The 23,675-nt window shown below is 36.0% G+C and overlaps 4 protein-coding genes and 1 pseudogene across 4 annotated transcripts; 4 read left to right on the top strand and 1 right to left on the bottom strand.

The window, feature by feature from the left end:
• Positions 1–6: 6 nt before the first annotated feature.
• LOC110410387 (uncharacterized) lies at positions 7–3,070 on the top strand. The gene is made up of 4 exons (XM_021420043.2): positions 7–184; positions 375–469; positions 574–833; positions 1,691–3,070. Exons 1-4 carry the CDS (start codon positions 155–157, stop codon positions 2,500–2,502), a joined length of 1,197 nt encoding a protein of 398 aa, XP_021275718.1. The 5' UTR covers positions 7–154; the 3' UTR covers positions 2,503–3,070.
• Positions 3,071–4,696: 1,626 nt separating this feature from the next.
• LOC110410377 (serine carboxypeptidase-like 34) lies at positions 4,697–7,520 on the top strand. The gene is given in 11 exon segments (XM_089785522.1): positions 4,697–4,976; positions 5,381–5,446; positions 5,449–5,484; positions 5,672–5,761; positions 5,875–5,967; positions 6,057–6,145; positions 6,244–6,513; positions 6,601–6,740; positions 6,883–6,978; positions 7,085–7,190; positions 7,371–7,520. Coding segments are annotated over 11 exon segments (1,416 nt in total).
• A 1,257-nt stretch (positions 7,521–8,777) lies between these two features.
• LOC110427589 (serine carboxypeptidase-like 34) lies at positions 8,778–11,307 on the top strand (annotated as a pseudogene).
• Positions 11,308–13,622: 2,315 nt separating this feature from the next.
• LOC110410759 (serine carboxypeptidase-like 34) lies at positions 13,623–17,721 on the top strand. The gene is made up of 10 exons (XM_021420626.1): positions 13,623–13,923; positions 15,031–15,138; positions 15,316–15,411; positions 15,495–15,587; positions 15,763–15,851; positions 16,302–16,592; positions 16,714–16,850; positions 17,024–17,116; positions 17,369–17,474; positions 17,572–17,721. The coding sequence occupies exons 1-10, from the start codon at positions 13,623–13,625 to the stop codon at positions 17,719–17,721; spliced, it is 1,464 nt and encodes a 487-aa protein (XP_021276301.1).
• Positions 17,722–18,360: 639 nt separating this feature from the next.
• HEMC (hydroxymethylbilane synthase) lies at positions 18,361–21,764 on the bottom strand. Its single transcript, XM_021423962.1, has 5 exons — positions 21,362–21,764; positions 20,196–20,601; positions 19,668–19,874; positions 18,829–19,006; positions 18,361–18,709 (listed from the first exon to the last, which is right to left on the bottom strand). The coding sequence occupies exons 1-5, from the start codon at positions 21,571–21,573 to the stop codon at positions 18,594–18,596; spliced, it is 1,119 nt and encodes a 372-aa protein (XP_021279637.1). The 5' UTR covers positions 21,574–21,764; the 3' UTR covers positions 18,361–18,593.
• Positions 21,765–23,675: the final 1,911 nt, after the last annotated feature.

Below are 23,675 nucleotides of genomic sequence, written 5' to 3'. Positions count from 1 at the left end.
CACAAACCTAAAGGCCCCAAAAGTGGTAAGAAGGACTTTCTCCATTTCGACATTTTTCTGCTTCGGCGTCTCAAATCCGGAAACACTGCATAGCCAAGGAAGCCGAGCAAAGCTCAGAGTCTCCGAGGGAGTTTTGTTGGCAGCTGGTTTCTCAATGGCTTTTCTTTTTAACAAATTCCAAGATGTAAGTTCTTTTTCTTTCCTACCATCAATTCGTTACCTTCTCCATTTCAGCGATCTTTCATTTTAGGACCTCAAGTAACTTAACAGATTGCATTCAAGTTATTTATGACTTTGGGTGACAATGAATCAACGGTGGAGTTCTATTGAGGCCATTTTATGCATAAAATAAGTGTTCTGCATGGTTATTGCAGGCTGTGAGATCCCTTGCAAAGAGTCCCACTTTTGCTAGGGACCCAAGGAAACTCCAATTTGAAGCTGACATCAATCGCCTTTTCATGTACACCAGGTTGGTGGTCTCCGATGCCTATACCCCTTTTCTCATTCCTTGTCATTTTAGTCCTATATGTTGATTGGTTGAAAATTTTAAATTGTTGTTTGTGCAATATTCAGTTTCAATCGTTTGGGGAAGAATGCGGATGAGGCAGATGCAGAGGAGATCATTGACATGGCTGGTAAGGCCTCTGTTGCTGACCAACAGAAGCAAGTTCAGGAAAACGTTCATTTTCAAATTCAAACCTTCTGCACTGCTATGGATGGACTTCTTCTTCCTGATATCAGTGAGCCACAGAAATCCCAACCAGATGCCACACCTTCCCGAAGTGGTCTTAGCTTTGCTGTTGGAAGGAATGCCCCACCTTCTAACCATCCTGGTTTGTAGATTTCTGGTTTATCTGTTTTCTGAGTTGTCACGCTATATGGTTTATAAATTATTTGAGTCTTATGGAGTAATCAAGCTATATTTTCAAGGAAATTGGGCTTTAACTGTTCTTAGCAGTTGCTTTGCTCTACATCACATTGTATTGCAGCTGTAATTTGATTATTTTGATTTGGAAGTTAAAACGTGAATTAGTTTTAGACCTTCACTGCATTTTTTCATATGGCAACTGAGGTGCATGATATTGCAGCTGTCAAGGAAATTGGGCTTCCACTGTTTTTAGCAGTTACTTTGTTCTATGTCACATTGTATTTCAGCGGTAATTTGATGATTTTGATTTGAAAGTTAAAATGTAATTAGTTTTAGACCGTCACTGCCTTTATCGGTTGCAATGCAATTTTTGATATGGCAACCTTCACTGAGGTACATGTAGGTAGTAGTCAGTGCTCATAGTCATAGAAATACAATTTTTTTTTGTGTGTTTCTTTTGTGAGAAAGCTTTGTTTGTTAGTTTTTGTTTTAAGATAATTGTGATAGGTACAAAATAAGTGCATTAAGCATTGATCTAGACGTATTATGAAGAGATAATTGCTAGTATATGTGATACTAATGAATTACAGAAAACTGAGCTAAACTTTATTATTCTTGCTAAGTTTGTGATAGATCTGTACAAAAAATGAAATAGCAACAATTATTTGGAATATGAATCTTTTCATCCTTCATTTGACTTTTATCATATATGCCTTTGGTCCCTAACTTCTATTTTGTACCAGTAATAATGGAGTTAAATGGAAGACCCTGCCACTGATAATCTCCTTCTCAGCCTTAACTATTGATGATTTTTCAGTGCAGCTGTTCCTGAGACAAGGCCATTAAAGCGCACTGAACTCTCACAGAGGTTGAAGGATTCCATTGGCTACACACTTGATATCAAACCATCTCAAATACCCCACAATGAAGCTGGACAAGGTTTATTTTTGAATGGTGAAGCTAATGTTGGAGCCGTCATTGCAATGTACCCTGGTGTTATATACTCCCCAGCTAATTACCGATACATTCCTGGATACCCAAGAGTTGATGCACAAAACACGTATCTGATCACAAGATATGATGGGACTGTAATAAATGCCCAACCCTGGGGTTATGGGGGTGAAACACGCGAATTTTGGGATGGCTCAACAATGCCAGATTTGAGGCCCAACGCAGAAGTGACAGAGAAAGGTTTGGACCGGTTCTGGAGAATGCTTAGTAAGCCTTTGAATAACTCACAAGTGGGGAGTGGTTGTGAGATTTTGGAGCATAGAAACCCTCTAGCTTTGGCTCATTTTGCCAATCACCCTGCTAAAGGAATGGTCCCAAACGTGATGGTTTGCCCTTATGACTTCCCACTGACTGAAAAAGACATGAGAGCTTATATTCCAAATGTATCATTTGGAAATGCAGAAGAAGCAAATATGAGGAGATTTGGCAGCTTTTGGTTCAGATCATGGGGCTCGAGAAATAGTGGGTCAGATGTTCCTGTTTTGAAGACACTTGTTCTGGTGGCTACTATGGCACTTTGTGATGAAGAAGTGCTGCTGAACTACAGGTTAAGCAACTCAAAGCGAAGACCATTGTGGTATACTCCTGTGGATGAAGAGGAGGATAGAAGGAGATGGAGCTAAATTAACAGAGCTGAGGTATTGAAGGATAGACAGCTAAAGGAAAGACCAGTCATTGAAAATTGGATAGAATTGTTTTGAACCATTGAAGATTAGACAACTTTGAATGCATGTTCAATGCAGTCCTGGAAAGGAATTTTTCTTCGATATTTATTACAGTCCCTTGAGAAACTGAATCCTTAGCCCAAGTTAAGGTAGTTATGATGTAAAGCTGTATGATGCTCTACCCTTGTGTTATCATAGTTAGGGAGGATAGAAGAGATAAGGTGCGGACTGATTTGGGTGACTATACTACCAAATCAAATTATGAGTCAAAAAAAAAAAAAAAGAAAGAAAAGAAAGGGAAATGTTCCCTGTTTTTTGGTATCAGACCGGAAAGGACTTTGTTGAGGCATTGAAAGTAAATATTTCACGTCGAATGAAGGTTGTTGCTTTGCATCCGGTGCGGTGCATTATAATTCAGTAGTTGTAGAACTTCACTTTGATGAGGGTGATATATCAAGTTGTTTAGTGGCCTCAGATTCTTTGTTTGCCTGGTTTTAAATCCTGTAATGAACACGAACTTCTTGCTGATTCCGCCCATATTTTCCTTTTCTATTTAGATGGTGATCGATATGGAAACTTTTTTTCTGGTGCAAAAGTGAAAAGTTAATCTGTTGTATTACAAATTTACAAGAATATGCGTCATTTGCACTCGACAATAGAGAAAACAAAGAAACTATTAAATGATTGAAGAGAAAACAAACCGATTTTATCAAGTCATCAACCATTTTCTGGTTCCTATATCTGTATTATTCCAAGCTGAGGTTGCATCTGCAATAAAACCAAAAGAAAAAAAATGAAATTCTGGGTTATGATGTCCATACATCCTATGGCTTCCCTTTGTCCAGCTCTTAAAAGCCAAATGGATTTTTCAGCATTACCGAGCTAACATCACAGCGTCCACTAGTTAATTACATTTAATAAATAACTTCGCCGGCTTCGTTGGCAGCGCAGCAACGTAGCCAAAAACATTGTTTCTCTCAAAAACTTTCGTTAATATCTAGATTCTCGAATCCTCTGAGCATCATTATGAAAGGAAATAAAGACTCTGATTGAAGTGACTTAGCAATTGTATAATACAAGTAAATGACCAAATGTGTCACGATATTGCTAGTTAATTGTTGTTCCAAGTATTTAAAATGATGATCAAGTATATAATTTGTTTGTTCCGACGTTATCATGGTAATGAGTAGTGCTAGCTTACGCACGAACAAGGCACAATCTTTTACCTGTTCAATCCTTCAGTGCCGTCCAAGTACAGTACAGGGATTGCTTGCTCTTTGTTGGAAGAAAACTTTCATTTTCCGTCACCATTGTTTCCAACTCACGACTCTTGACTGATGGCTAACTGAGAGGAGATGAGAGAGTGAGGGAAGTGGAAATTGGAAAGACTTATTTAGGATGCGACAATAAGAGTGCATATAACTCACAGAAGAAATTCTTTTCCTTCTGCTCCAAAATCAGGCAGGAGTATATTGCCCACATCTCTGTTTTCAAGCAATATATAACATGTTATATCCAATTATGGACATGAAATTTTCTGTAAGGTGTTTAGTAATTTTACCATACATCAATAAATGTTCAATGATAATCTTGTTTTGTATTCTCGAGATTTATCTCTTACAATCCTTTTACCTATTATAAGTAAAGACAAATAAAATCCTAAAGACGGTAACATTAATACAGTCTTGAAACCATTTCATTTTTTTTCAATTATGTGCTATAACATATCATTAATCCAATAGTACTGATTAAAGAGACTTGATTTCTATAAAGTTATGAGAAGGGAGGTACAGCAATCAATGCTCTTAGCTTATATCTCCAGTACTCTTAACCATTGTTCTTAGGATTTTATATCAGATGTATATGATAATAACAGTAAAACAAGAATCAGATTATGTAAGATGAATCATTGGTTATGATTTTTTATTTAATCATGAGAGTGAAAGGCAAACTAGCATATTAAGTGAAGGTTGCATCTCTAATATCTAACAGATACCAGCTTGCAGGCTTTTGTTACATTAACTTATGTTGTACACTAAACATCACATCAAAATTTGAAACTGCCCTTTTTGTCATGAACCTCTGATCTTTCCCTATATAAAGGATTAGCATTAAAACCCTCTCGACAGCCAGATCGTGAACCATCATAAGAATGGCCTTATCAAAATTTGCCCTGTGCCTTTGGCTTTGTACTAGTATGTTTCTTCTCTGCACTCAAATCTTCTCATTGGAACTTGACCCCCAAACTAGGGCACTTCAAGAGGCTGACCGGGTTATATCGCTTCCCAGCCAGCCTCCGACGCAAGTGCTGTTTCAGCAATATTCAGGGTACGTGACGGTTGATGAGAGTAACGAGAAGGCTCTTTTCTATTGGTTTTTTGAAGCCACCAGCAAGCCAGCACAAAACCCCCTTATTTTGTGGCTTAATGGAGGTATTGTACATTATTATATGAGATTAATTTGTTTTAGTCCTCTCCTGGTTTATTTGGAATTTCATTTATGTGTTTTGTGTTTGAGAGAATGCTTGGTTTTACTGAAAACGAGACCTAATTAAGTGAATTTAATTAAATTGTGGTATTCTAAGTATATAAGTATAATAAAAAATTTTCATTTATTAGCAATTCGTTTTAAATTGCAATAATTTAATATGATGTCAAAGCAGGTATGGTCCAGATTCCTTACTCTAAAACATATGACAAATTTATTATCCTAATATGTAATGAGGGTTATTAAAATATTGATAAAAGAAATAACATATTACTTAAATTAAATATTATTAACATATAAATATAATTAATTTTAAGTTGAATATTCTTTCTTAAATATAATTTTGCAGGTCCCGGATGTTCTTCTGTTGGATCTGGAGCGGCACAAGAGATTGGACCGTTTTTAGTAAAAGAAGGCCAACACTTAAATTTAACCAATACGCTTGGAACAAAGGTATGCATCTCACTGTATTTAGTTATTATTATAATATCCCCTTTAATTTCAAATTAAAATAAGAAATTAAGTGTTATGAAGAAAGAAAGAAAGCAAGTGCTAACCCTCCTGAGCACCATTTTTCAGTTCATGGCACAACAGTGAGCAATGCCTAATCCCTTGTCGTTTCATGTTGTATCATGAACAGCTGCAAATTTGTTATTCTTGGATTCTCCTGCTGGTGTTGGATTTTCATATTCAAACAAGACTCTTAATGTTCAAGGAGATAACATTACAGGTATATATATGTTTGAGGAGAATTGACATATGGAATCCTTTTACGCTTTTGTTTGAGGCAATGCTCACCCTGGCTCTGCTTTCTCTTTGTTTTAACCCTCCAATGGTCTCTAGCTCTGGACTCGTACGCATTTCTCCAAAACTGGTTCGAGAGGTTTCCACAATACAAATCCCACGAATTCTACATTGCAGGTGAAAGCTATGCAGGTAATGCTAATTACGTATTGTCAGGATTCTTAAGATATTCTTTATTTTGGTTCAACCTTTTTCACCCTCTCTGTCTCCTGTTTTGTCAGGGCACTACGTACCCCAACTTGCTGATATTATATTTGATAAGAACAAAAAATCAGCCAAAGAAAATTACATTAATCTCAAAGCTTTCATAGTAAGTTGTGTCTTATCCAACTTTTATTTTATAGTATTGTGGGTGATTGATTTGTTAATTTCCTTAACCTCCAAATCGAATGGCCTTGATGCCTGCAGATTGGGAATCCATTTTTGGACTATGAAACCGACCGAAGGGGAATGTATGACTATGCATGGGGACATGGACTCATCTCCGACACTCTTTACCAGTCAATCAAAGCCCAATGCGATTTTAGCAATCAAATCCTAACTCAAGAATGCTGGGATCAAATATTCAAGTACAATTCATTGTACGAAATGATCGATATGTTTAGCTTGTACACTCCAACCTGTGCCTTGAATGCCCCCTCTTCCTCTGGAAAAAAACTTGCAGCCCGTTCTAATACCGTACGTGTTTCGGTGTTTCTCAATTGAAACCTATCATCTCAATTGCTTTGAGGGTTTTTAAATCAAATCTTTTTTCTTTCATGCCAGGGACTTTTGCATATGATACCAAGTGCAGGCCATGGTCCATGTACAGCAAACTATGCAACAGAATACTTTAATCGTTCTGATGTTCAACAAGCATTGCATGCATATGTAACCAAAATATCTCGTCCGTATATCCTCTGCAAGTTGGTTCACTCACTCAACCCTCAAAATTTTTATCTTCATTTCAATATTTTATGATCATCGATTGTCGTTTGTGGAAATTCCTTCTATTTTTTTTGTTTGTTTAAAGACTCTGATCCCTTATTCTGTGAAACGTTGTCCCAGTTCTGAGGTGGGTAATGCATGGAAGAACTCAACCTTTTCACTTCTTCCAGCTATTACAAAACTCATCAATGGAGGCCTTCGTGTATGGCTCTTTAGGTAATAACCATATATATAGCATTTCTTTTGAACATGAATGTACTGTACTATGCATAATGAAAAGGCTTTAATCTTTCTTGTCCTGTGTTTTTGCCCCTGGATTTAGTGGAGACACGGATGGTAGACTTCCGGTAACCTCAACAAGGTACACATTGAATAAGCTTGGATTAAACATAATTGAAGATTGGACGCCTTGGTACAGCCGTAGGGAGGTAATCCATTCCCAATTTAACTCATTGACATAGCAATATCAATGCTAATGGAAGCATTATGATCATTGCTTGTGTTGAACAGTTGCATAGCTAGGAGCGATAAACTTGTTCTAATTTTCATTTAATCCTTCGCTCTTTTTATTCCTAAGTGTTGTGTTGGGTATAATACATGTGTTACAGGTTGGAGGATGGACTGTTACGTATGAAGGATTAACTTTCATAACTGTAAGAGGAGCAGGCCACCAAGTTCCCATGTTTGCTCCGCAGCAATCTCTTCAAATCATCACACACTTCCTGGCCAACAAGAAGCTGCCATCTCTTGCTTTTTAATCTGCACAAACCGTGTTTGGTTGGGTCTTTCCGTTGAATTTCGTTAGCAGTAACTTTTATAGGTGTACTTCATCTAGAGGAAGACTCTTGCTTTGATTGTTGTTGATCAAAAGTTTCAGTTTTCAGAGTGTTGATGCAGCGCTCTGATCACTTTTCTATTCGTTTCTTTCTTTTTCTCTTCATTTCATAAACGCACTATTCGTCTAGTTGTCTTTCAGACCACAACCAACCTAGTGTATCAAACTCGTGTGAGAACAAAAACTATTATCATTGCAACATAATCAAGCATCCGAATCACAAAGCAGTTGTTCTATACTACTTTGTGGATAAAAGATTGTCCGGACAGGAATTTGGGAGTGGGGAGAAGGCCTAATTGAGCTCTACTATTTGGCCCTTAAACAAAGATATGGTCCAAACCCAACCCCATATGTTAGGGTTCATCCAATATTTTAAGACTTTCAAGCACAAATAGTGCATATCAAGATCCAACCATTAATTTATCATTCTGAATTAAAAGAAACATGTATATCCAATTTTCTTTTTCTAAACAAAAGAAAAAGGGGGTCCTTACTCCCTAGAGAGAGTTGAGCTGCCCTCTCCGTCTCGCTCATAGAAGCCAAAAATGTCAAATGTATTCTTTGGGTATGTTAGGAGTACAATTTGTACATGTTGGTCATGCATTTTGTTTTATATTTGCCGGCTTCCTCCGCAGCAAATGAAGCCAAAAACCTTTCTCTCTCTCTCTCTCTAAAGCTTTTCTTATTGTCTATAGTTTAAGAGCACTAATTTGATAACCGAGGAATATTCTAATTCAGCTAGAAGCAAATTAAAAAGAAATATTGACTTGTGGACTCCTTAATTCGCCGTCCAAGTGGATGAATCCGTGATCCTGGTTGGATGTACCTTCGTTTTCATCATCTTGTTTCCAATTTTCTCTTCTTTTTTTTTTGTGTTTGTTTCTCTGGGAAAATGTTTCAAAAATTATATACAAATGAATGATTATTATAAAATTGAAATTAAATTAAAAGATGTAGAGCAGAAATGATGGGCCGTGGATTTTTATCTCACTCCTGTCTCCACCCCTGCAATATCGAGCAGTTGCTGCAGGCATTGTTTACATCAATGTTGTGTTGTATTGTAAACACATCACATCAAATTTTTGAACCCATCTTCTTGTCACCAATCTATGATCTTTTTTCTATATAAGGGTTTGGCACTTAGACCCTCTTGAAAGCGAGAGTGAACACCGCCATAAAAATGGCCTTACCTAATCTTGCTCTGTGCCTTTCCCTATGCATACGTGTGCTGTGCTCAGGAGTATTCTCATGGGAACTCGACCCCGAAATTAAGGCTCTCCCGGAGGCTGACCGCGTTATATCACATCCCAGCCAGCCTCCAGTTACGGAGAAGGCTCTTTCTACTGGTTTTTTGAAGCCACTCGCAAGCCTGCAGAGAAACCTCTCATTTTATGGCTCAATGGAGGTATATGTATTAGTAATATATATATTGAGTATAAGATTGAATTATTTTATAATTTACTTTCCTGTTGTAGCAGCAGGCAATTGTTTTCTGGGCCAGCGAGCGATCTATTGTATGTGATGTTTTTTTTCAGGTCCCGGGTGTTCTTCTATTGCATAAGGGGAGGCACAGGAGCTCGGACCATTTTTGGTGAAAGAAGGTCCAACATTAAAATTCAACAGATACACTTGGAACAAAGGCATCGCTTCTTGCATTCAACTTCTTCTTCTTAATCAATATAGTTGGTTCCCTTTAACTTCAACAGTATCTCATCCCAGCACATGAACGTATAGTTCATGGGATGCTAGACTCTTGCTGAGCACAATTTAATATTATTGCAGTTGGCACAAACTGCGGATTATATACCTAACTCTTAACGTTGCATGTTGTAATTATGAGCAGCTGCAAATTTGTTGTTCTTGGATTCTCCTGCAGGTGTAGGGTTTTCATATTCAAATAAGACTCTTGATTTTCAAGGGGATAACAGTACTGATAAACATGTGGAGAATTGATATATAGCGTATATAGGATACTTTCTTTGAGGATATGCTGATCGTGCTTTAATTTTCTTGTTTTAACCTCGACCCTCCATTGTCTTCTGGCCCTGGGTTCATACAGATTTCTCCAAAACTGGTTCAAGAGGTTTCCACAGTACAAGTCCTCCGAATTCTACATTGCAGGGGAAATTAAGCTTTGCTGGTAGCTCATGCATATAATAATTATGAACTGTTGTCTTTTTCTCCGTTGTTGTTGTCGTTTGACTTGGTCCCCCTCTTTTCCCATGTTTATGGACACTATGTACCCCAGCTCGCTGAGGTTATATTCGATGAGAACAAAAATCGACCCAGGAAAATTATACAAATCTCGAAGGTTTCATAGTAAGTGTATTACTTATTTGATCAACCTTGAATCTTATGCACATATGCAGATAAGGGAATCCACTTATGGACGAGGAAACAGATCAAACGGGGATGATCAATTATGCATGGGGGCATGCACTCATCTCTGACGCCCTGTACGAAGCCATCAAGGTCAAGTGCAATTTCAGCGCACCCAACCTAACTGATGAATGCCGGTATGAAATGCTCAACTACTTCCAATTGTACCAACTCATCGACATGTATAGCTTAAATTCTCCAATTTGTACAGTGGATCCTCCCGTTGCTGCTGAAGCTCTAACGTCCCGAATCAATAGTGCAGCCCTTTCGAATATTGTATGTGTTAATTAATCTTCATTATTAATTCCTATATATTTCATGTTGCTTTCAGGGTTCAGAATTTGAAAAATTCTTCAATCTTTCCCTTTGATTGACAGGGGATTTTGCACAAGATACCAAGTGCAGGCACCTACGACCCATGTACGACGAATCACGTCATGACATTTATAATTTACCATCCAGATGTTCAACAAGCATTGCATGCTAATGGAACCAAAATACCAGGGCCATGGCTCCCTAGCAAGTTGCGTCCCTTCAACATTTTCGTTCTCACTCTTAATTTCTATATGACTGATCATTTGATTTTGTTATATATCTTGAATTAAATAATTTATCATTTTTCTCTCTACAGCTCTGATGTTAATAATGCATGGAAAGATTGCCGCCTTTCGCTTCTTCCAGTCCTCAAAAACCTCAGCGATGGAGGCATTCGCATGTGGATTTATGGGTAAATAATAAAATGTTAAAAATCATTATATTTAATATAAAAATGTTACTATAAATATTATTTTAACTAATCTTAAAACAGTATTTTAAAAACATTCGTTAGCAAATCTCATAAATCTATAGTAATGGTATATGTATTTCTTTCTTGTGTTCAGTGGAGACACCGATTCTAGAGTTCCAGTGACCTCAGCAAGATACACATTGAACAATATTGGTCTGAAAATTATTGAAGATTGGACTCCTTGGAACAACCATAAAGAGGTAAGTAATTACCCATTTAACAAAAACAATTATCACTTTGATATAGTAGTATTGAGGCATGCACGCATGCATGCATATAATAGAAGCACGCATTTAAGGTAAACATGATCTTATTTGAGTATAAATAAGGATGCGCAGCATCCGAACATGTAATTCATTAATTGATACATGATTTTCTTTTTAAAAAATAAAATTTAAATTTTCTTTTTTTCAATTATAAAAAAAATGCATAGGTTGGAGGTTGGACAATTAGATACGAAAGATTGAGTTTCATCACAATGAGAGAAGCAGGCCACCAAGTTCCTACTTATGCTCCTCAACATTCTTTTCAATGCCAACAATAAGCTGAAATCCGTCACCTTTTAGATAAATTATGACTCTTCTTAAAAAATTTACGTTGATTTTTAAAAAATCGAATATTCATATTAGCTCGTGTTTTTAGACCTTAATTTAAACATGGTTCCTTGATCTAACACAAAATTTGTGCAGATCTGAGCCCATTTACTTGCCTTTTCATGCCCTTTTCCAGGGTCCAGCCAGCCCTACCTAATTCTTTTACAATGGCCGAAAAGAGGGGAAATGGGATAAATAAATGTGGGAAACAACAAAATGAATGTAGGTAAAATCCTTTCTCCAATGAGGAAAATTTATTAGCAAAAAAAACCTAGTACATGATCACACGCCTTGCACGTGAAAATTAATTATTATGTTTTTTGAAATTATATATAATTTTAAAATGTAAATAAGTAATTTTTTAATTTAGAAGTGATTTAATAAGTACAAATTTGTAGGTACAATTGATAATTACAACATTAGAAGTAGACATATATTGAAAATTATAAGAAGTTTAGTCCGATAAAAAATTTACATCTAACTCAATTAATAATTAAATATTTTCATTAATTAATGAAATCGTAAAGGGATTACGTTAGATAATTTGCCTGTTAATTAAATTCACTTCACATTTGGAATAGATTATTACTCATAATATTCTTCTCAATCGATAACTCTTTAATTGTTGAATTTAATAAGGACTTAATGTTTTAATTGTTTAAATTAAATAAATGAAAAGTTAATAATGAATATATATAAATGTAGCGTATGTATTTACATTTTTATTAAATTTAGAAGAAGGGGGATTCGAACTTTAATCTCAGATATCATGCATCAACTAATAAATTAAATTTTTGTACATACATTTTATAACAAGAAAATATAAAAATATATATAACCCAACTTGATAACGCCCTCCTTGATGCTCATATATCTTTCATTTGGTAATAACTCTTTCAATTTAATTTTGGATTCTACAATTTTAGTCCAACTTCTACATATTTTGTTCATTCACCACTTGAAAATAACCACAAATAAGTAGTAAAAATCTAGTAGGATTAGAATTTCATTATAATGCCATGACATTTAGAGACTAATCAAACCCTAGTTTTGGATAATATATACTACTAATAAACTCTAACTTCACACTTATTTGATAAATTCTAGGGGTTATTCAAAGAATAATTAGAATTAGAACTAAAATGTTTAAATTAGAGTTATCCAAACAAACATTATCTAAAAAAAAATTATTTTGATGACAACAATTCAATGTAATTTAAATTTTTTTTATCTTGAAAATAAATCTTATCTAATTAGAAATTATAATAAAAAATTAATTTAAAAATATAATGAATAAATATATCCATTTTTGTCAATTAAAAATTTTATCAACATTTGTGTTTATATGTATACTGTTGAATTATGGATATGATACAGATCATAAATTATTGATAGATTATAGATTAGAATAACTCTCACTTTAGTTTTATTTAGGGTATTCATATATATCGACTTTTATATTATGTCCTTCATAATATTACATTTATATCTCATTATTTATCTATAAAATTATTTATTAATTTAGGTAATCTTTATCGAATATTTATTTATTCAGTAAAACATAAACTTACATTTTACAAATATAATTTCGATCAACAAAAAATTACAAATATATACATTTATGTTAATTTTTCTTTTAATTTGAAAAATCGAATATTGTTATTTTTTCAATAAGAATATCATATAGTTACCATTGAACTAAATGCTTCGAATGCATTAAAAGATTATTAGAAGTCGTTTTCTTTTAATTTGCATTAAAAAAGTATTCTTTTCAAGTTTATAAAAAAGGCAAAATATATATTGTAAACTTTGAAATGAAGGGTTCAATGTACACATATATTATTTTTACCATATTTAGTTTTAGCTTCTAAGGAAACAAGAGAGCCTAAAAGGTTAATATAGTGGCGAAAGGCTGTCAAAGGTTTGAAACCGAAGCAATTGACCGGCCGTGGCTTTCCTCCTCCACTCCCATCCATTTAGGCGCTTTTCATAAATCTCCTAAATTACCGTCTAAGCAACTAATAATATTTAGGCACGCATGCATGTATACTTCAGTTCCTGAAAAGAGGAATAATTAATAATAAATACCCAAAAGATACTACCTAATAAATCATTTTCAAATTAATATCTATATCTGATTACAGATGACTCCTATCTGTCGTTGAACACTTGAATATCTTCCTCTATATATAGACACATCCTTCACACAACATAGCACATATAAATATATCCAGCAAGAGAGCGAGTGCTGGCCGAGGAGTCTCCAATGGCTTCCAATGCAGCTGTTTCTTTGACTTTTCTTTTTCTTTTGCTCAGTGTTAGCCTCGCTATAGCCAGAGTAAGTGTTCCTGACTGTTTTTCTAATGGTACGGAGTTGAGCCAAGAGGTTTTGGCTCGACAAGAGGCCGACAGGGTCACCAAGCTTCCAGGTCAGCCTCCGGTGGAGTTCAAGCACTATGCAGGCTACGTTAATGTGAATGAGAGTCATGGAAGAGCCCTGTTCTATTGGTTTTTTGAAGCCTCGAGCAAACCAGAGAAAAAGCCTCTCCTCCTCTGGCTCAATGGAGGTAACTCTTAAATCCCAGGGGTTCTCCTGGAATTTGCTTTGGATTTCAATTATTGTCTATTCCAGTTTTGCTCCTGTTCTGAACGTCTGACGCAGATATGTTTTGTTTATCATTAATTAGTTGCCCAAGTAGATGGGAAAACCAAATCAAGTTGAATATGCGTTATTGTTGGTTTTTGCATTTATCACCACTCATGTCTCTATACTTGGCTCATGACTTTCTTTCACGCCGTTGCTGCATGAAAATATCTTTTTTATTTTTCTTTATCTCCACATTGGTCAGAATTGTGGTCTTCATCCTTTTTCCTACGGTTTTGTCCCTTCTTCTGCTTGGAAGAAAGTTGTGTTTCCCCTTTTCCTTTTCTATGCTAACCAATCGAGTAGTGTTATTCATTCATTTATTTGGATAATTTTTTTCCTTCCAAATTTGTCTATTTCTATTCAACTTGTCCATCTACTCAAGATTGTATTCGTACTGAGCTACAATGAATTAAAGCAACATGCTTAGTTGGCTAAGTTCAAAATTGCAATATAATAATGCGAAGAATATGTAGGTGTAACCTCCCCATCTTTCCACAAACTGTCAAACCAACTAATCATGGATTTCCTGAATATCAAGTAGATTCAACAAACCTACAATAACAATCATGGCTTCTCACAATATGAGGCCACCAATATTGATTTACTTGTTCGTCTTCTAGCACCCACAATTTATTACTCTTTGTCATCTCATAATGATTGTTTCAATATTTTCTTTTGGTTTTTTTATGTGAGAGTGTAGTTTAAACAATATTATTGCTACCTACAGACATCTTGTCCAAGTCACTGTATATGAATAAATTTGTGCATGTATATGGAATGCAAAGGAAGTATTGAATTCTTACATTAAATGAGTCAAAAAGTGCGGAGGAGTTAATAAGGTTTTTTCGAAGAACCAAAAGATATCCCATTGATTGACCAAAAATAGTCTTTTAAAGTTAAAAATTGATCACCTTAATGCACAGAATTTGGTGCATGCACGTGCGTATTTTGGAAACTGTACATTCGTTGACATAATAGCTAGATATGTTAAATCAGAATAACTTTTTGCCCTTTTTCTTTATCCAAGGTCCTGGATGTTCATCAGTTGGATATGGAGCAGCAGAGGAGCTGGGGCCTTTCTTCCCTCAGAATGACACAAAAACGCTAAAGCTCAACCCCCATAGATGGAACAAAGGTATACGTACACAAGCCATTTAATTAGTGCCAAGTTAATACACATCAGATCAACCCAGTTTGATAGTGGTTTCAATCATTTGAGACATGAAAATAGTTTACGTTGTTCAATAAATTATAATCAGAAGAGAGAAAAAAAAATCAGAACTAATTTCTATCCTTTTGTTTTCTCATCCAGCTGCCAACTTATTGTTTGTTGAATCTCCCTTTGGTGTTGGGTTTTCTTATACCAACACTAGCAATGATTTCAATACACTTGGTGATACAATCACAGGTAAACCTTATCCTTTTAACGCAACAAAGTTTCTAAGATAATCTCCTATCCTGATCACTCCCTTTTTTTTCTTGGATGATTAGCTAAGGATTCATATGCATTTCTTATCAACTGGTTCAAAAGATTCCCACAGTTCAAGTCCCATGAGTTCTACATTTCTGGAGAAAGCTATGCTGGTATGACAAAGTTGCCCCACGCAGCTATTTTGCCTTGCGCAGTTTATTTCTATATTCTCTTTTACCTTCTTGGTCTTTCTATGATTCTTTCCGCCTCCGGTGTGTGATTCCATCTCCATTAGTTCCAATACTTCCTTCACTAAAATGTTTATAAGGTTTTTAATGAATTATTCAGGGCACTATGTTCCACAGCTAGCCGAGGTTATTTTTGACAGCAACAAGAAGGCTTCCAAGGAAGATCAAATAAATCTAAAGGGATATGCTGTAAGGGTTTAATTGCACTAACATTCTATTCAGTAATTAGAATCTTTGGGATAAGTTCAGCATGCCTTTTGTTATGCAGAATCCATCTGTCATTTAATAGCTTGCCTTTTGCCTTACTTTCTGACTACAAAAGAAGATTCGACTTTCAATATATACGCTACTTGACTCTTTTGTTGTGGTTAATCATTAATTACTTCTTTACTAGTATTTTCTTTGATTTAGCTTAAACCTTAATTAACAGAACTTGGGGGTTTCCCAGCTTTTGCTTGATTAAAAAAGCCACAGCCTTTTACATGCTTTCAAAAATCGTTTCTGTTCTACCAATGGAAGCATGAATAAAACATTTCCGATGGAGATTAACTGCCTGATTGTTGATTCTGGCAATTCTATTAAATAAAGAATGCATAAAGTTATGCTTAACAACCTAGCTTGCCTTCAACTTTGACGCAGATTGGGAATGCACTGTTGGACGACGCAACAAATAGTAGAGGAATGATAGAGTATGCATGGGATCATGCAGTCATATCTGATCGAGTTTACGACAATATAATAAGCAAATGTAACTTCAGCATGGAAGAGTTATCTGACGATTGCAACGACGCGTTCGATGAATACTATGCTGTGTACAAACTCATTGACATGTACAGCTTGTATACTCCCACCTGTGTAGATAGTAACTCCAGTAGTAGCAGACAACGCCATTTGATTAAAGGCATCTCTCCTCAGATGTTGTCTAAATTTGTAAGTTCTTCACAGAATTTAGAGGATTTCCAGCAAAGAAATCAGGATTAATTGCTTGTAATATGTCCCAATTCAAATTCAAGTTGTCTATTCTAAACCAGTTAAAATGATTTTTGTGCAGGATGGGTGGCACAAGAGACTAGCAGGATACGACCCTTGTATATCAGACTACACAGAGGTTTACTTGAATAGGCCTGATGTTCAAGCAGCACTTCACGTCGATGTTACCAAAAAGTCCCAAAAATGGAGTCACTGCAGGTATTAAATCCATTTCTATTTACCCAGATATCAAATTTAAGCCTCAAGTTTTGCGGGAGCCTTGTGTGCAGAGCTTCCCCTTTTCTATTGAGGAGCTGATCTTGGACATAATCAACATTAATCATGTGAAAGTACACTAAGTATGATGTTTTTTTTTGGGGGGGTGTGTGCAGTAACGCTATCTTAATTTGGAACGATTCACCAGCATCTATGCTTCCTACAATCAAAAAGCTTGCAGCTGGAGGCATTCGCACATGGGTTTACAGGTAAACTCTTAGCACCAGCATTTTAAACTAAAAAGCCACAAATTTCCATAAATTCATCTAGACAACTTGTTGAAGATATCTTATGGCCAATCATCTTGTGAGACTCCCCATCTTGGTCTTTAGAACTCCCACTTCTGGATCATATCAACCATAAACTACACGAGATTAACTAATTTACAAAGTTTGAACTTTTCCTAAATTGAACTGACAATTTGATTCCATATGCTGTATGGAAAAAATGTGTCTTTGCAGTGGAGATACCGACGGGAGAGTTCCAGTTACCTCAACTAGATACGCCCTGAAAAAGCTTGGGTTAAAAACAGTTAAAGAATGGACAGCTTGGTACACCAGCAAACAGGTTACGCTTTGTCCTCTGTCATTCTCCACTCTCCAGTTGTTTTTTCACATGATGATAAAGTCAAAAGAAAATTTGTTTTTGCATTCCAATTTCACAGGTTGGTGGGTGGACGATTGAGTACGACGGGCTTACATTTGTCACCATTAGAGGAGCTGGTCATGAAGTTCCATCTTTTAAACCCAAGGAGTCTCTTCAGCTAATTGATCATTTCATGGCCAACAAAAAATTGCCCCAAAAACCGTTTTAGTCACTATTGCAATGTATTTTTCTTGCAAGGAACTGCTTTTATATTTAAAATTTTTTGATTAGTTATTTTGTTTCAAAACAGTAGCTGCAGCAGCACATCTGTTAAGATACTTGGCATTAAATTTGTACAGCATTGATTCTTCTATTGCTGTGATCAGATGCAAACATCAAAGTAATAATAAACAGATTAGAATGAATTGTAGCTCCCGCAGGTCCTATCATGCAATTTAACAGACTTGTTAACAAGAGCCCTGAAGTTGATTGGTTGATAAATTAAATCTGCATGCAAACAACTTTGAATAGCAGATGAAACTTTATCTAAATTTTCTATTGGTAATTGTTAATTATATCTCTTAGTCCATGAATTTTTTATTTTAGGATATATGAAAGGCTAAGTTTTGTTTGTTAGATGTCTATGTTCATAAGTTCTCTTTGATAAAGATAAAAAGTTTTATCAGAAAAAATAAAGTATAAGAATTAAAAAGAAAAAAAACAAAAGGTGAGTAGGAAAAGACAAAAGTATTGACCGCATAGAACTTGAAGAAACTCACAGAAATCAGCAGTAAAATATCCATAGCTATGGTGTATATATGCTCGCCTATTGTAAACTACCCCATGCGTGCTCATGTGCACAGAGATAAGTCGACAGAATTTTTCTGCTTTTCATTAATATAAAATTACACGAAAAGATCTAACCTTCTCACATCATTGATCAAAAATTTATCTTCTAACTCACACAATTAACGAAACAATTGCTATTCCTAGAATTACAACAAACAAAGGCTCAAGAGAATGAATAAACTTGATGGACAAATCCTAAAAGTTAAACCAAAGGCCTTGAGCTTTCCTCTTCTACCCCACATTATTGTTAAATTACTCAAAATCAAAGAACCCTGGACCTGCCCTAGAAAGAAGTTCCTTCCCAGCATCCTTCCCCATCGTTACCATGTCTTCAGAAGTGTATTGGCCTTTTCTAGAAGTTTCAAGCACTGAAATAAAGAGAGAGAGAGAGAGAGGGAAGAAATGACAACATTACAAGGCAAAACAAACAATTATAGCAGAAAGAAGAAAATAGAGATTTTGAAATGTTTGAGTGCAATGGACATACCTCTTTTTCCATCAGTAGAAGCCACCAATCCTTTAAAAACGCAATTACCATCCTCATCCTTGTAAGCATAGCCAGCAATAGGCGTACGACAAGATCCATCCAATGTCTCAAGAAAGGCCCTCTCACATGCAACAGCCAGCCGTGTTTCCTCGTGATTTAATGAGGCTAGGTAATTAGCCTATAAATTAGAACCAACCAAATCAAAGGAAGAAAAACGATAGGAGATCAAATGAGATTTTCAAGAACCACTACTTAAGTGGTTGTTCAAATACAAATAAAATTTTCAAGATTACATCAAAAATGGAAGACGTAAATCACTGGGAAAATTTAATTCATAAACAGATCCAGAACTTATTCAATTGAGTAAAAGACGCTTTAGATGAGCATCTGAGCCAACGCCCAGATAGGCTGTCTAAAATTAACAGCAGGGTCATCTAATCTACAATGAAATAAAAAACTCTTGCATCAGTATTTTCTGTTCTACAACATTATGTAGCTCAAGCTTCTGATTTTCTGGTTTCTACAGCATTTCTCTGCTCAATTATCAGGTCTTAAAATTCAATTTAATCTCTTCCAACCCAAAAATTGGAGGAAAAATCAATGTGGCCCACATTATCATCAAATATAAAATTTCTTTGAGCCAAATGGTTTTCTTCTTTATTTTTTTTTGTTTCCCATAAATTTTGTTATTTAGTTTTGATGCCATCACTTGTTAGCCGGATAATCATGAGTTCCATCTTTGCTCTGTTATTAAGCTCTGTGGGCAAAGGTCACAAAATAACTCCAGGATGTGATGGAAATTTTAGGTCAGGCATTAATCGAGTAAAAGTAAAATATACCATTTTTTCATCATTGCTTCGACATGCAATTCCAATTGCACCCTGGGCAACAGCTGGAAGCATTTCGTCAATTGAAAGAACAGAAGTCACATTTTCTGTCATGCTCAAGCGTCTGAGTCCAGCTAATGCCAATAAAGTTGCTTGGACCACCCCTTCATTAAGTTTTCTTAATCGTGTTTGCACATTGCCTCGGAAATTCTCCTCCACCTTCAAAAGGTACAAAATGTAAGTATTAATAAGAAGCAATAGAAATTTATACAACTAAAAAATTAAGAAATTTGTATGTTTGAATACTAAGACAGCATCCTCTGTTCACCATAGCTGCAGCATTTACACTTTAAATGAAATGCAGCACTACTATATCCTACTTTTCAGAAACAGGATCATTTTCACATTTCAAGTCAATTGCTGGTCACAAGATATAAGATAACCTACAGATGGGAAGTTAGATTTCCAATAAAGTGTATCTTAAATAACTCTGCTAATTTTTCTAACAATATATTAAAATGACAAAGCAAAGTAACTTACCTTGAGCGATGGATATCTGTGGAGTATTTGTGACTTTCTTCTGAGTGATGCAGTACCAACAACACTCCCACCAGGAAGCTCGGCCAAGGAAGATACACTCAAGGATATAAATGCATCACGAACATCCTCACGCAGAAGGTTGCAAGGTAGAATTGTCTTCTCTGGTAAATAAGTAGGAACATCCTTCATTGAGTGGACAGCAATGTCAATATCACCATTTATTAAAGCCTCATCTATTTCTTTCGTGAACAAGCCTTTCCCACCAATGTCTGCAAGTGGCTGACTGAGTATTTTATCACCAGTTGTTTTTATTATAACAATTTTAATAGCCCCTTCTTCAGCTAGTTCCGGATGGGAAGCCATGAGTTTGTCACGTGTCTCATGAGCTTGAGCGAGTGCTAATGGGCTGTCCTACACATCAAAAGAACATAAATAGCCAGAACAGGTTCAAGATATCTTTATCAAAACGTAAAAATGTTGTCAAGTTAAAATCAATGAATACAAAAGCATCATAACAATCTGAATTGAATTGTAGCAATCTTAAAATGATAAATTATAAGCCAAATGAACTAAGACCATCTATTCACTTGAATGACCTGAGAAAGACATGAAATATCTTAAAAGAACAACTGAAACTAACAAATGTTCAATAACAAAAACATCAATGACTGATGGAATGAATCAGAGTCAAGCTACATTTATACATCAAAATGAACATTAAGGAGGAAGTAAGCATGCATAACACTACAAAAACTACGCAAATTAGATCAGTTCTTTACGTAATTAGCCAAAATCAAAGCTAGATTTTACATAACCAATTAAGCCGAGAAGAACACCACCGAACTATTCAACAAATTCAAAATTGAACATTAATGAGGCAGTAAGCATGTCTAACACTACAAAAACCACGCAACTTAGATTAGTTCTTTACACAATTAGCCAAAATCAAAGCTAGATTTTCCATAACAAGTTAAACCCAGAAGAAAACCACCCCAGTATTCAACAAATTCTTTTCTTTAATAAAAAGGACTACTTTTCAGCATCATAAGCCAAACCCATTTCAATTCAACAAACAAAGGCATCATTGATCCACATTATGAAGCAACAATTCAGAGGCACATTTAAAACAAAAAAGAAAGAAAAAAAAACAAAAGCAAAGAAAGTACCTTCCTCTAGTGCCAATTCTGAGAAGAGCAACTTCAGTCTTGGCAATAGTAGCTTTTATAACCCCAAAACTCTGCTTCTTCTTAGAATCAGCAAGAGCTCTAGTGTTGAGATGTTGGAGAGGGAAGCCAAGAACAGAGACCGAGCCACCACCACAAAAATTGACTAGGCCGCCGCAGTGGGTTGTACAGAAAGAAGAAGAAGGCGTCTCCATTAGTAGCTAGAGAATTCAATGGAGGAAGGAAGGAAGGAAGGAAGGAAGGAAGGGGAGAGAAGAAGAAGAAGAAGAAGTTGAAAGGGAGACAGATAGATTGAATTGGCTTCGAAGGGATTGCTGCTTGTTATTGTCTGTTAAAAAAGGAGAGAGTTGGGTGAGAGCAGATAGTGGATAGGGTATTGGGATTACAAAGATTTTGATCCGCTACGGTTGCTTCCCCTACAGTTCTTTACAAGTTCTTTTAACTTTTTCATTTTTTTTTCAGCCCCAAAGAGAAAGTAAATTTTGGCAGACGGTATATTTTTAGGCTCCTTTTTAATTTTCTTTTGTATTAGTATGGTTTTACCTAATCATACGGAGAACAAAATACTTGATGCAACCCCTCTATTCAAAATGAAAACCAAAGAAGATGGGGTCTGTTGACCCATCCTTTCAGGCTCATCTCCTGTCTGAACTGCTTGGCAACCAATCCGCAGCCTTCTTAGCTTAGCGCTACGCTCTACCAGAGGTAGCTTTGCCTCCCGGTCCATGGAATTTGTTCTTCAATTCCTCAAAGTCCTCTCATAAAAGGGCTACCTTCTTTAGATGTTTTCCATTTTTTTTCCTCCCTAATTCTGGGGAACAATTTTTGAGTCAGACTCAAAAATTACTTTGTCATGCTTCTACTGGACAACTGAGAAGGCTCCTCCTTTTAATGCCAAAGCTTTATCCCTATCAAATCCCTTCCTTCTAATAAGCTACTCCGTCCCCGCAAGGCCCTCGCCCCTCCACTTGCCTCCCAGACTGATGAATGAGGAAAATATAGCCCTTTGAGAACTTCAGCCCACAATTGCTCTGGATCCTTTAACAACCTTCAGCACTGCTTAGCTAGTAGAGCCTTATCGAAGAGAACCAGGTCCTTAAATCCCATTCCACCATCCTTCTTTGCCTTAGTAAGACTGTTCCAACTCTTCCAATGAATTCTGCCATCTTGTTCCTTCCGTCAACACCAAATATTTGCAGCGGCTTGGTTGAGTCCGCACACGTCTTCTTAGGCAAGCTGAAGCAAGCCATAGTATATGTCGGTATTACACATGCCACTGCCTTGACCTAAACTTCTCTTCCTCCATAAGATCAAAGTTTTTGGAGCATTCGATCTCTTACATAAGCCACAGCTTACTAGAAGGAAGAAATACCAAGATAAGTCCCTGGTTTTCTGCTACCTGAATTTTCCACTTTTGGGATACCAAGGCACTCTGCTGTGTAATCTCTTTTCTAGTCTTCTGTATTGGCACTAAATACAATGCTGGACTTCTCTAGATTCAATATTTGCCCTGATGCCTTGCTATGTTCCTGTACAATACTCAACATTCGTTGACAATTCAAGACCTTTAATGTTGTGATTTTGAATTTCAATAAGGACCAGTCTAGAAATGACGTTAACAGCAACAAGAAACAAATATGGAGAGAGAGGATCAGCTTGCCTAAAATCTATAGGAGGAAGAAATTTACCTGGAAGACTTAGGATTGAAGGTTAAGAATAAGACACAGTTGTCACACACAAGCATAACAGCCTTTAAAAAATTCCCACTCAACCCTATCATATGCCTTATTCATATCCACCTTCATGGCAATATCATTCTTCCTTCCTTTCTTATTCAGTCTCAGATAGTGGAATACCTCTTGCGATACCACTTTGTTATCGTGAATCTATCTTTCCCAAACAAAAGCACATTGATTCTGTTATGAAAACTTCCCAGGAAAGATTTCATTCTGTTCACCATCACTTTGGGGATCAGTTTATAGGTAAAGTTGCAAACCGTGAACATTTTCAGGGGCTTTGGTCTCTGGAATCACGACAATTTCCTTCAAAAATTCTGCCACTATGAAAAAAGCTTTAATAGCTTTCAGAACATCCTCCTTCAGTACCTTTTGGAATATTTTTGAAAGAAAAACCATTAAATCCATCAAGGCCCGGGCCCTTATATAGGCGCCCAAATGAAGGACTGCCTCAAATATTTCTTTTTCGGTCGTTTCCATAGTTAGGTTTTCATTCACCTCCTTAGTAACCGAGCTTGGGACATAGCTTAGTACATTTCACCAATCTCTGTGACCACTGG

The sequence above is a fragment of the Theobroma umbraticum genome, unplaced genomic scaffold (genome assembly GCF_002168275.2).
Source record: "Theobroma umbraticum cultivar Fairchild unplaced genomic scaffold, ASM216827v3 scaffold_30.0, whole genome shotgun sequence".
Classification (NCBI taxonomy): Eukaryota; Viridiplantae; Streptophyta; class Magnoliopsida; order Malvales; family Malvaceae; genus Theobroma; species Theobroma umbraticum.
The sequence above is the reverse complement of the archived record's forward strand: the minus strand, read 5'-3'. Positions and strand labels throughout refer to the sequence as shown.

Excerpts from the sequence above, each read along its gene's own strand:
- HEMC (XM_021423962.1), bottom strand. The coding sequence starts at position 21,573 with ATGGAGACGCCTTCTTCTTCTTTCTGTACAACCCACTGCGGCGGCCTA. Across the intron at positions 19,875-20,195 it reads ACAGATATCCATCGCTCAAG|GTGGAGGAGAATTTCCGAGG; the intron begins GTAAGTTACTTT and ends TACCTTTTGAAG. Across the intron at positions 19,007-19,667 it reads GAAGCAATGATGAAAAAATG|GCTAATTACCTAGCCTCATT; the intron begins GTATATTTTACT and ends TCTAATTTATAG.
- LOC110410759 (XM_021420626.1), top strand. The coding sequence starts at position 13,623 with ATGGCTTCCAATGCAGCTGTTTCTTTGACTTTTCTTTTTCTTTTGCTC. Across the intron at positions 15,412-15,494 it reads ACTTGGTGATACAATCACAG|CTAAGGATTCATATGCATTT; the intron begins GTAAACCTTATC and ends TTGGATGATTAG. Across the intron at positions 17,117-17,368 it reads ATTCGCACATGGGTTTACAG|TGGAGATACCGACGGGAGAG; the intron begins GTAAACTCTTAG and ends GTGTCTTTGCAG.
- LOC110410387 (XM_021420043.2), top strand. The coding sequence starts at position 155 with ATGGCTTTTCTTTTTAACAAATTCCAAGAT. Across the intron at positions 185-374 it reads TTTTTAACAAATTCCAAGAT|GCTGTGAGATCCCTTGCAAA; the intron begins GTAAGTTCTTTT and ends TGGTTATTGCAG. Across the intron at positions 834-1,690 it reads CCCACCTTCTAACCATCCTG|CTGTTCCTGAGACAAGGCCA; the intron begins GTTTGTAGATTT and ends TTTTCAGTGCAG.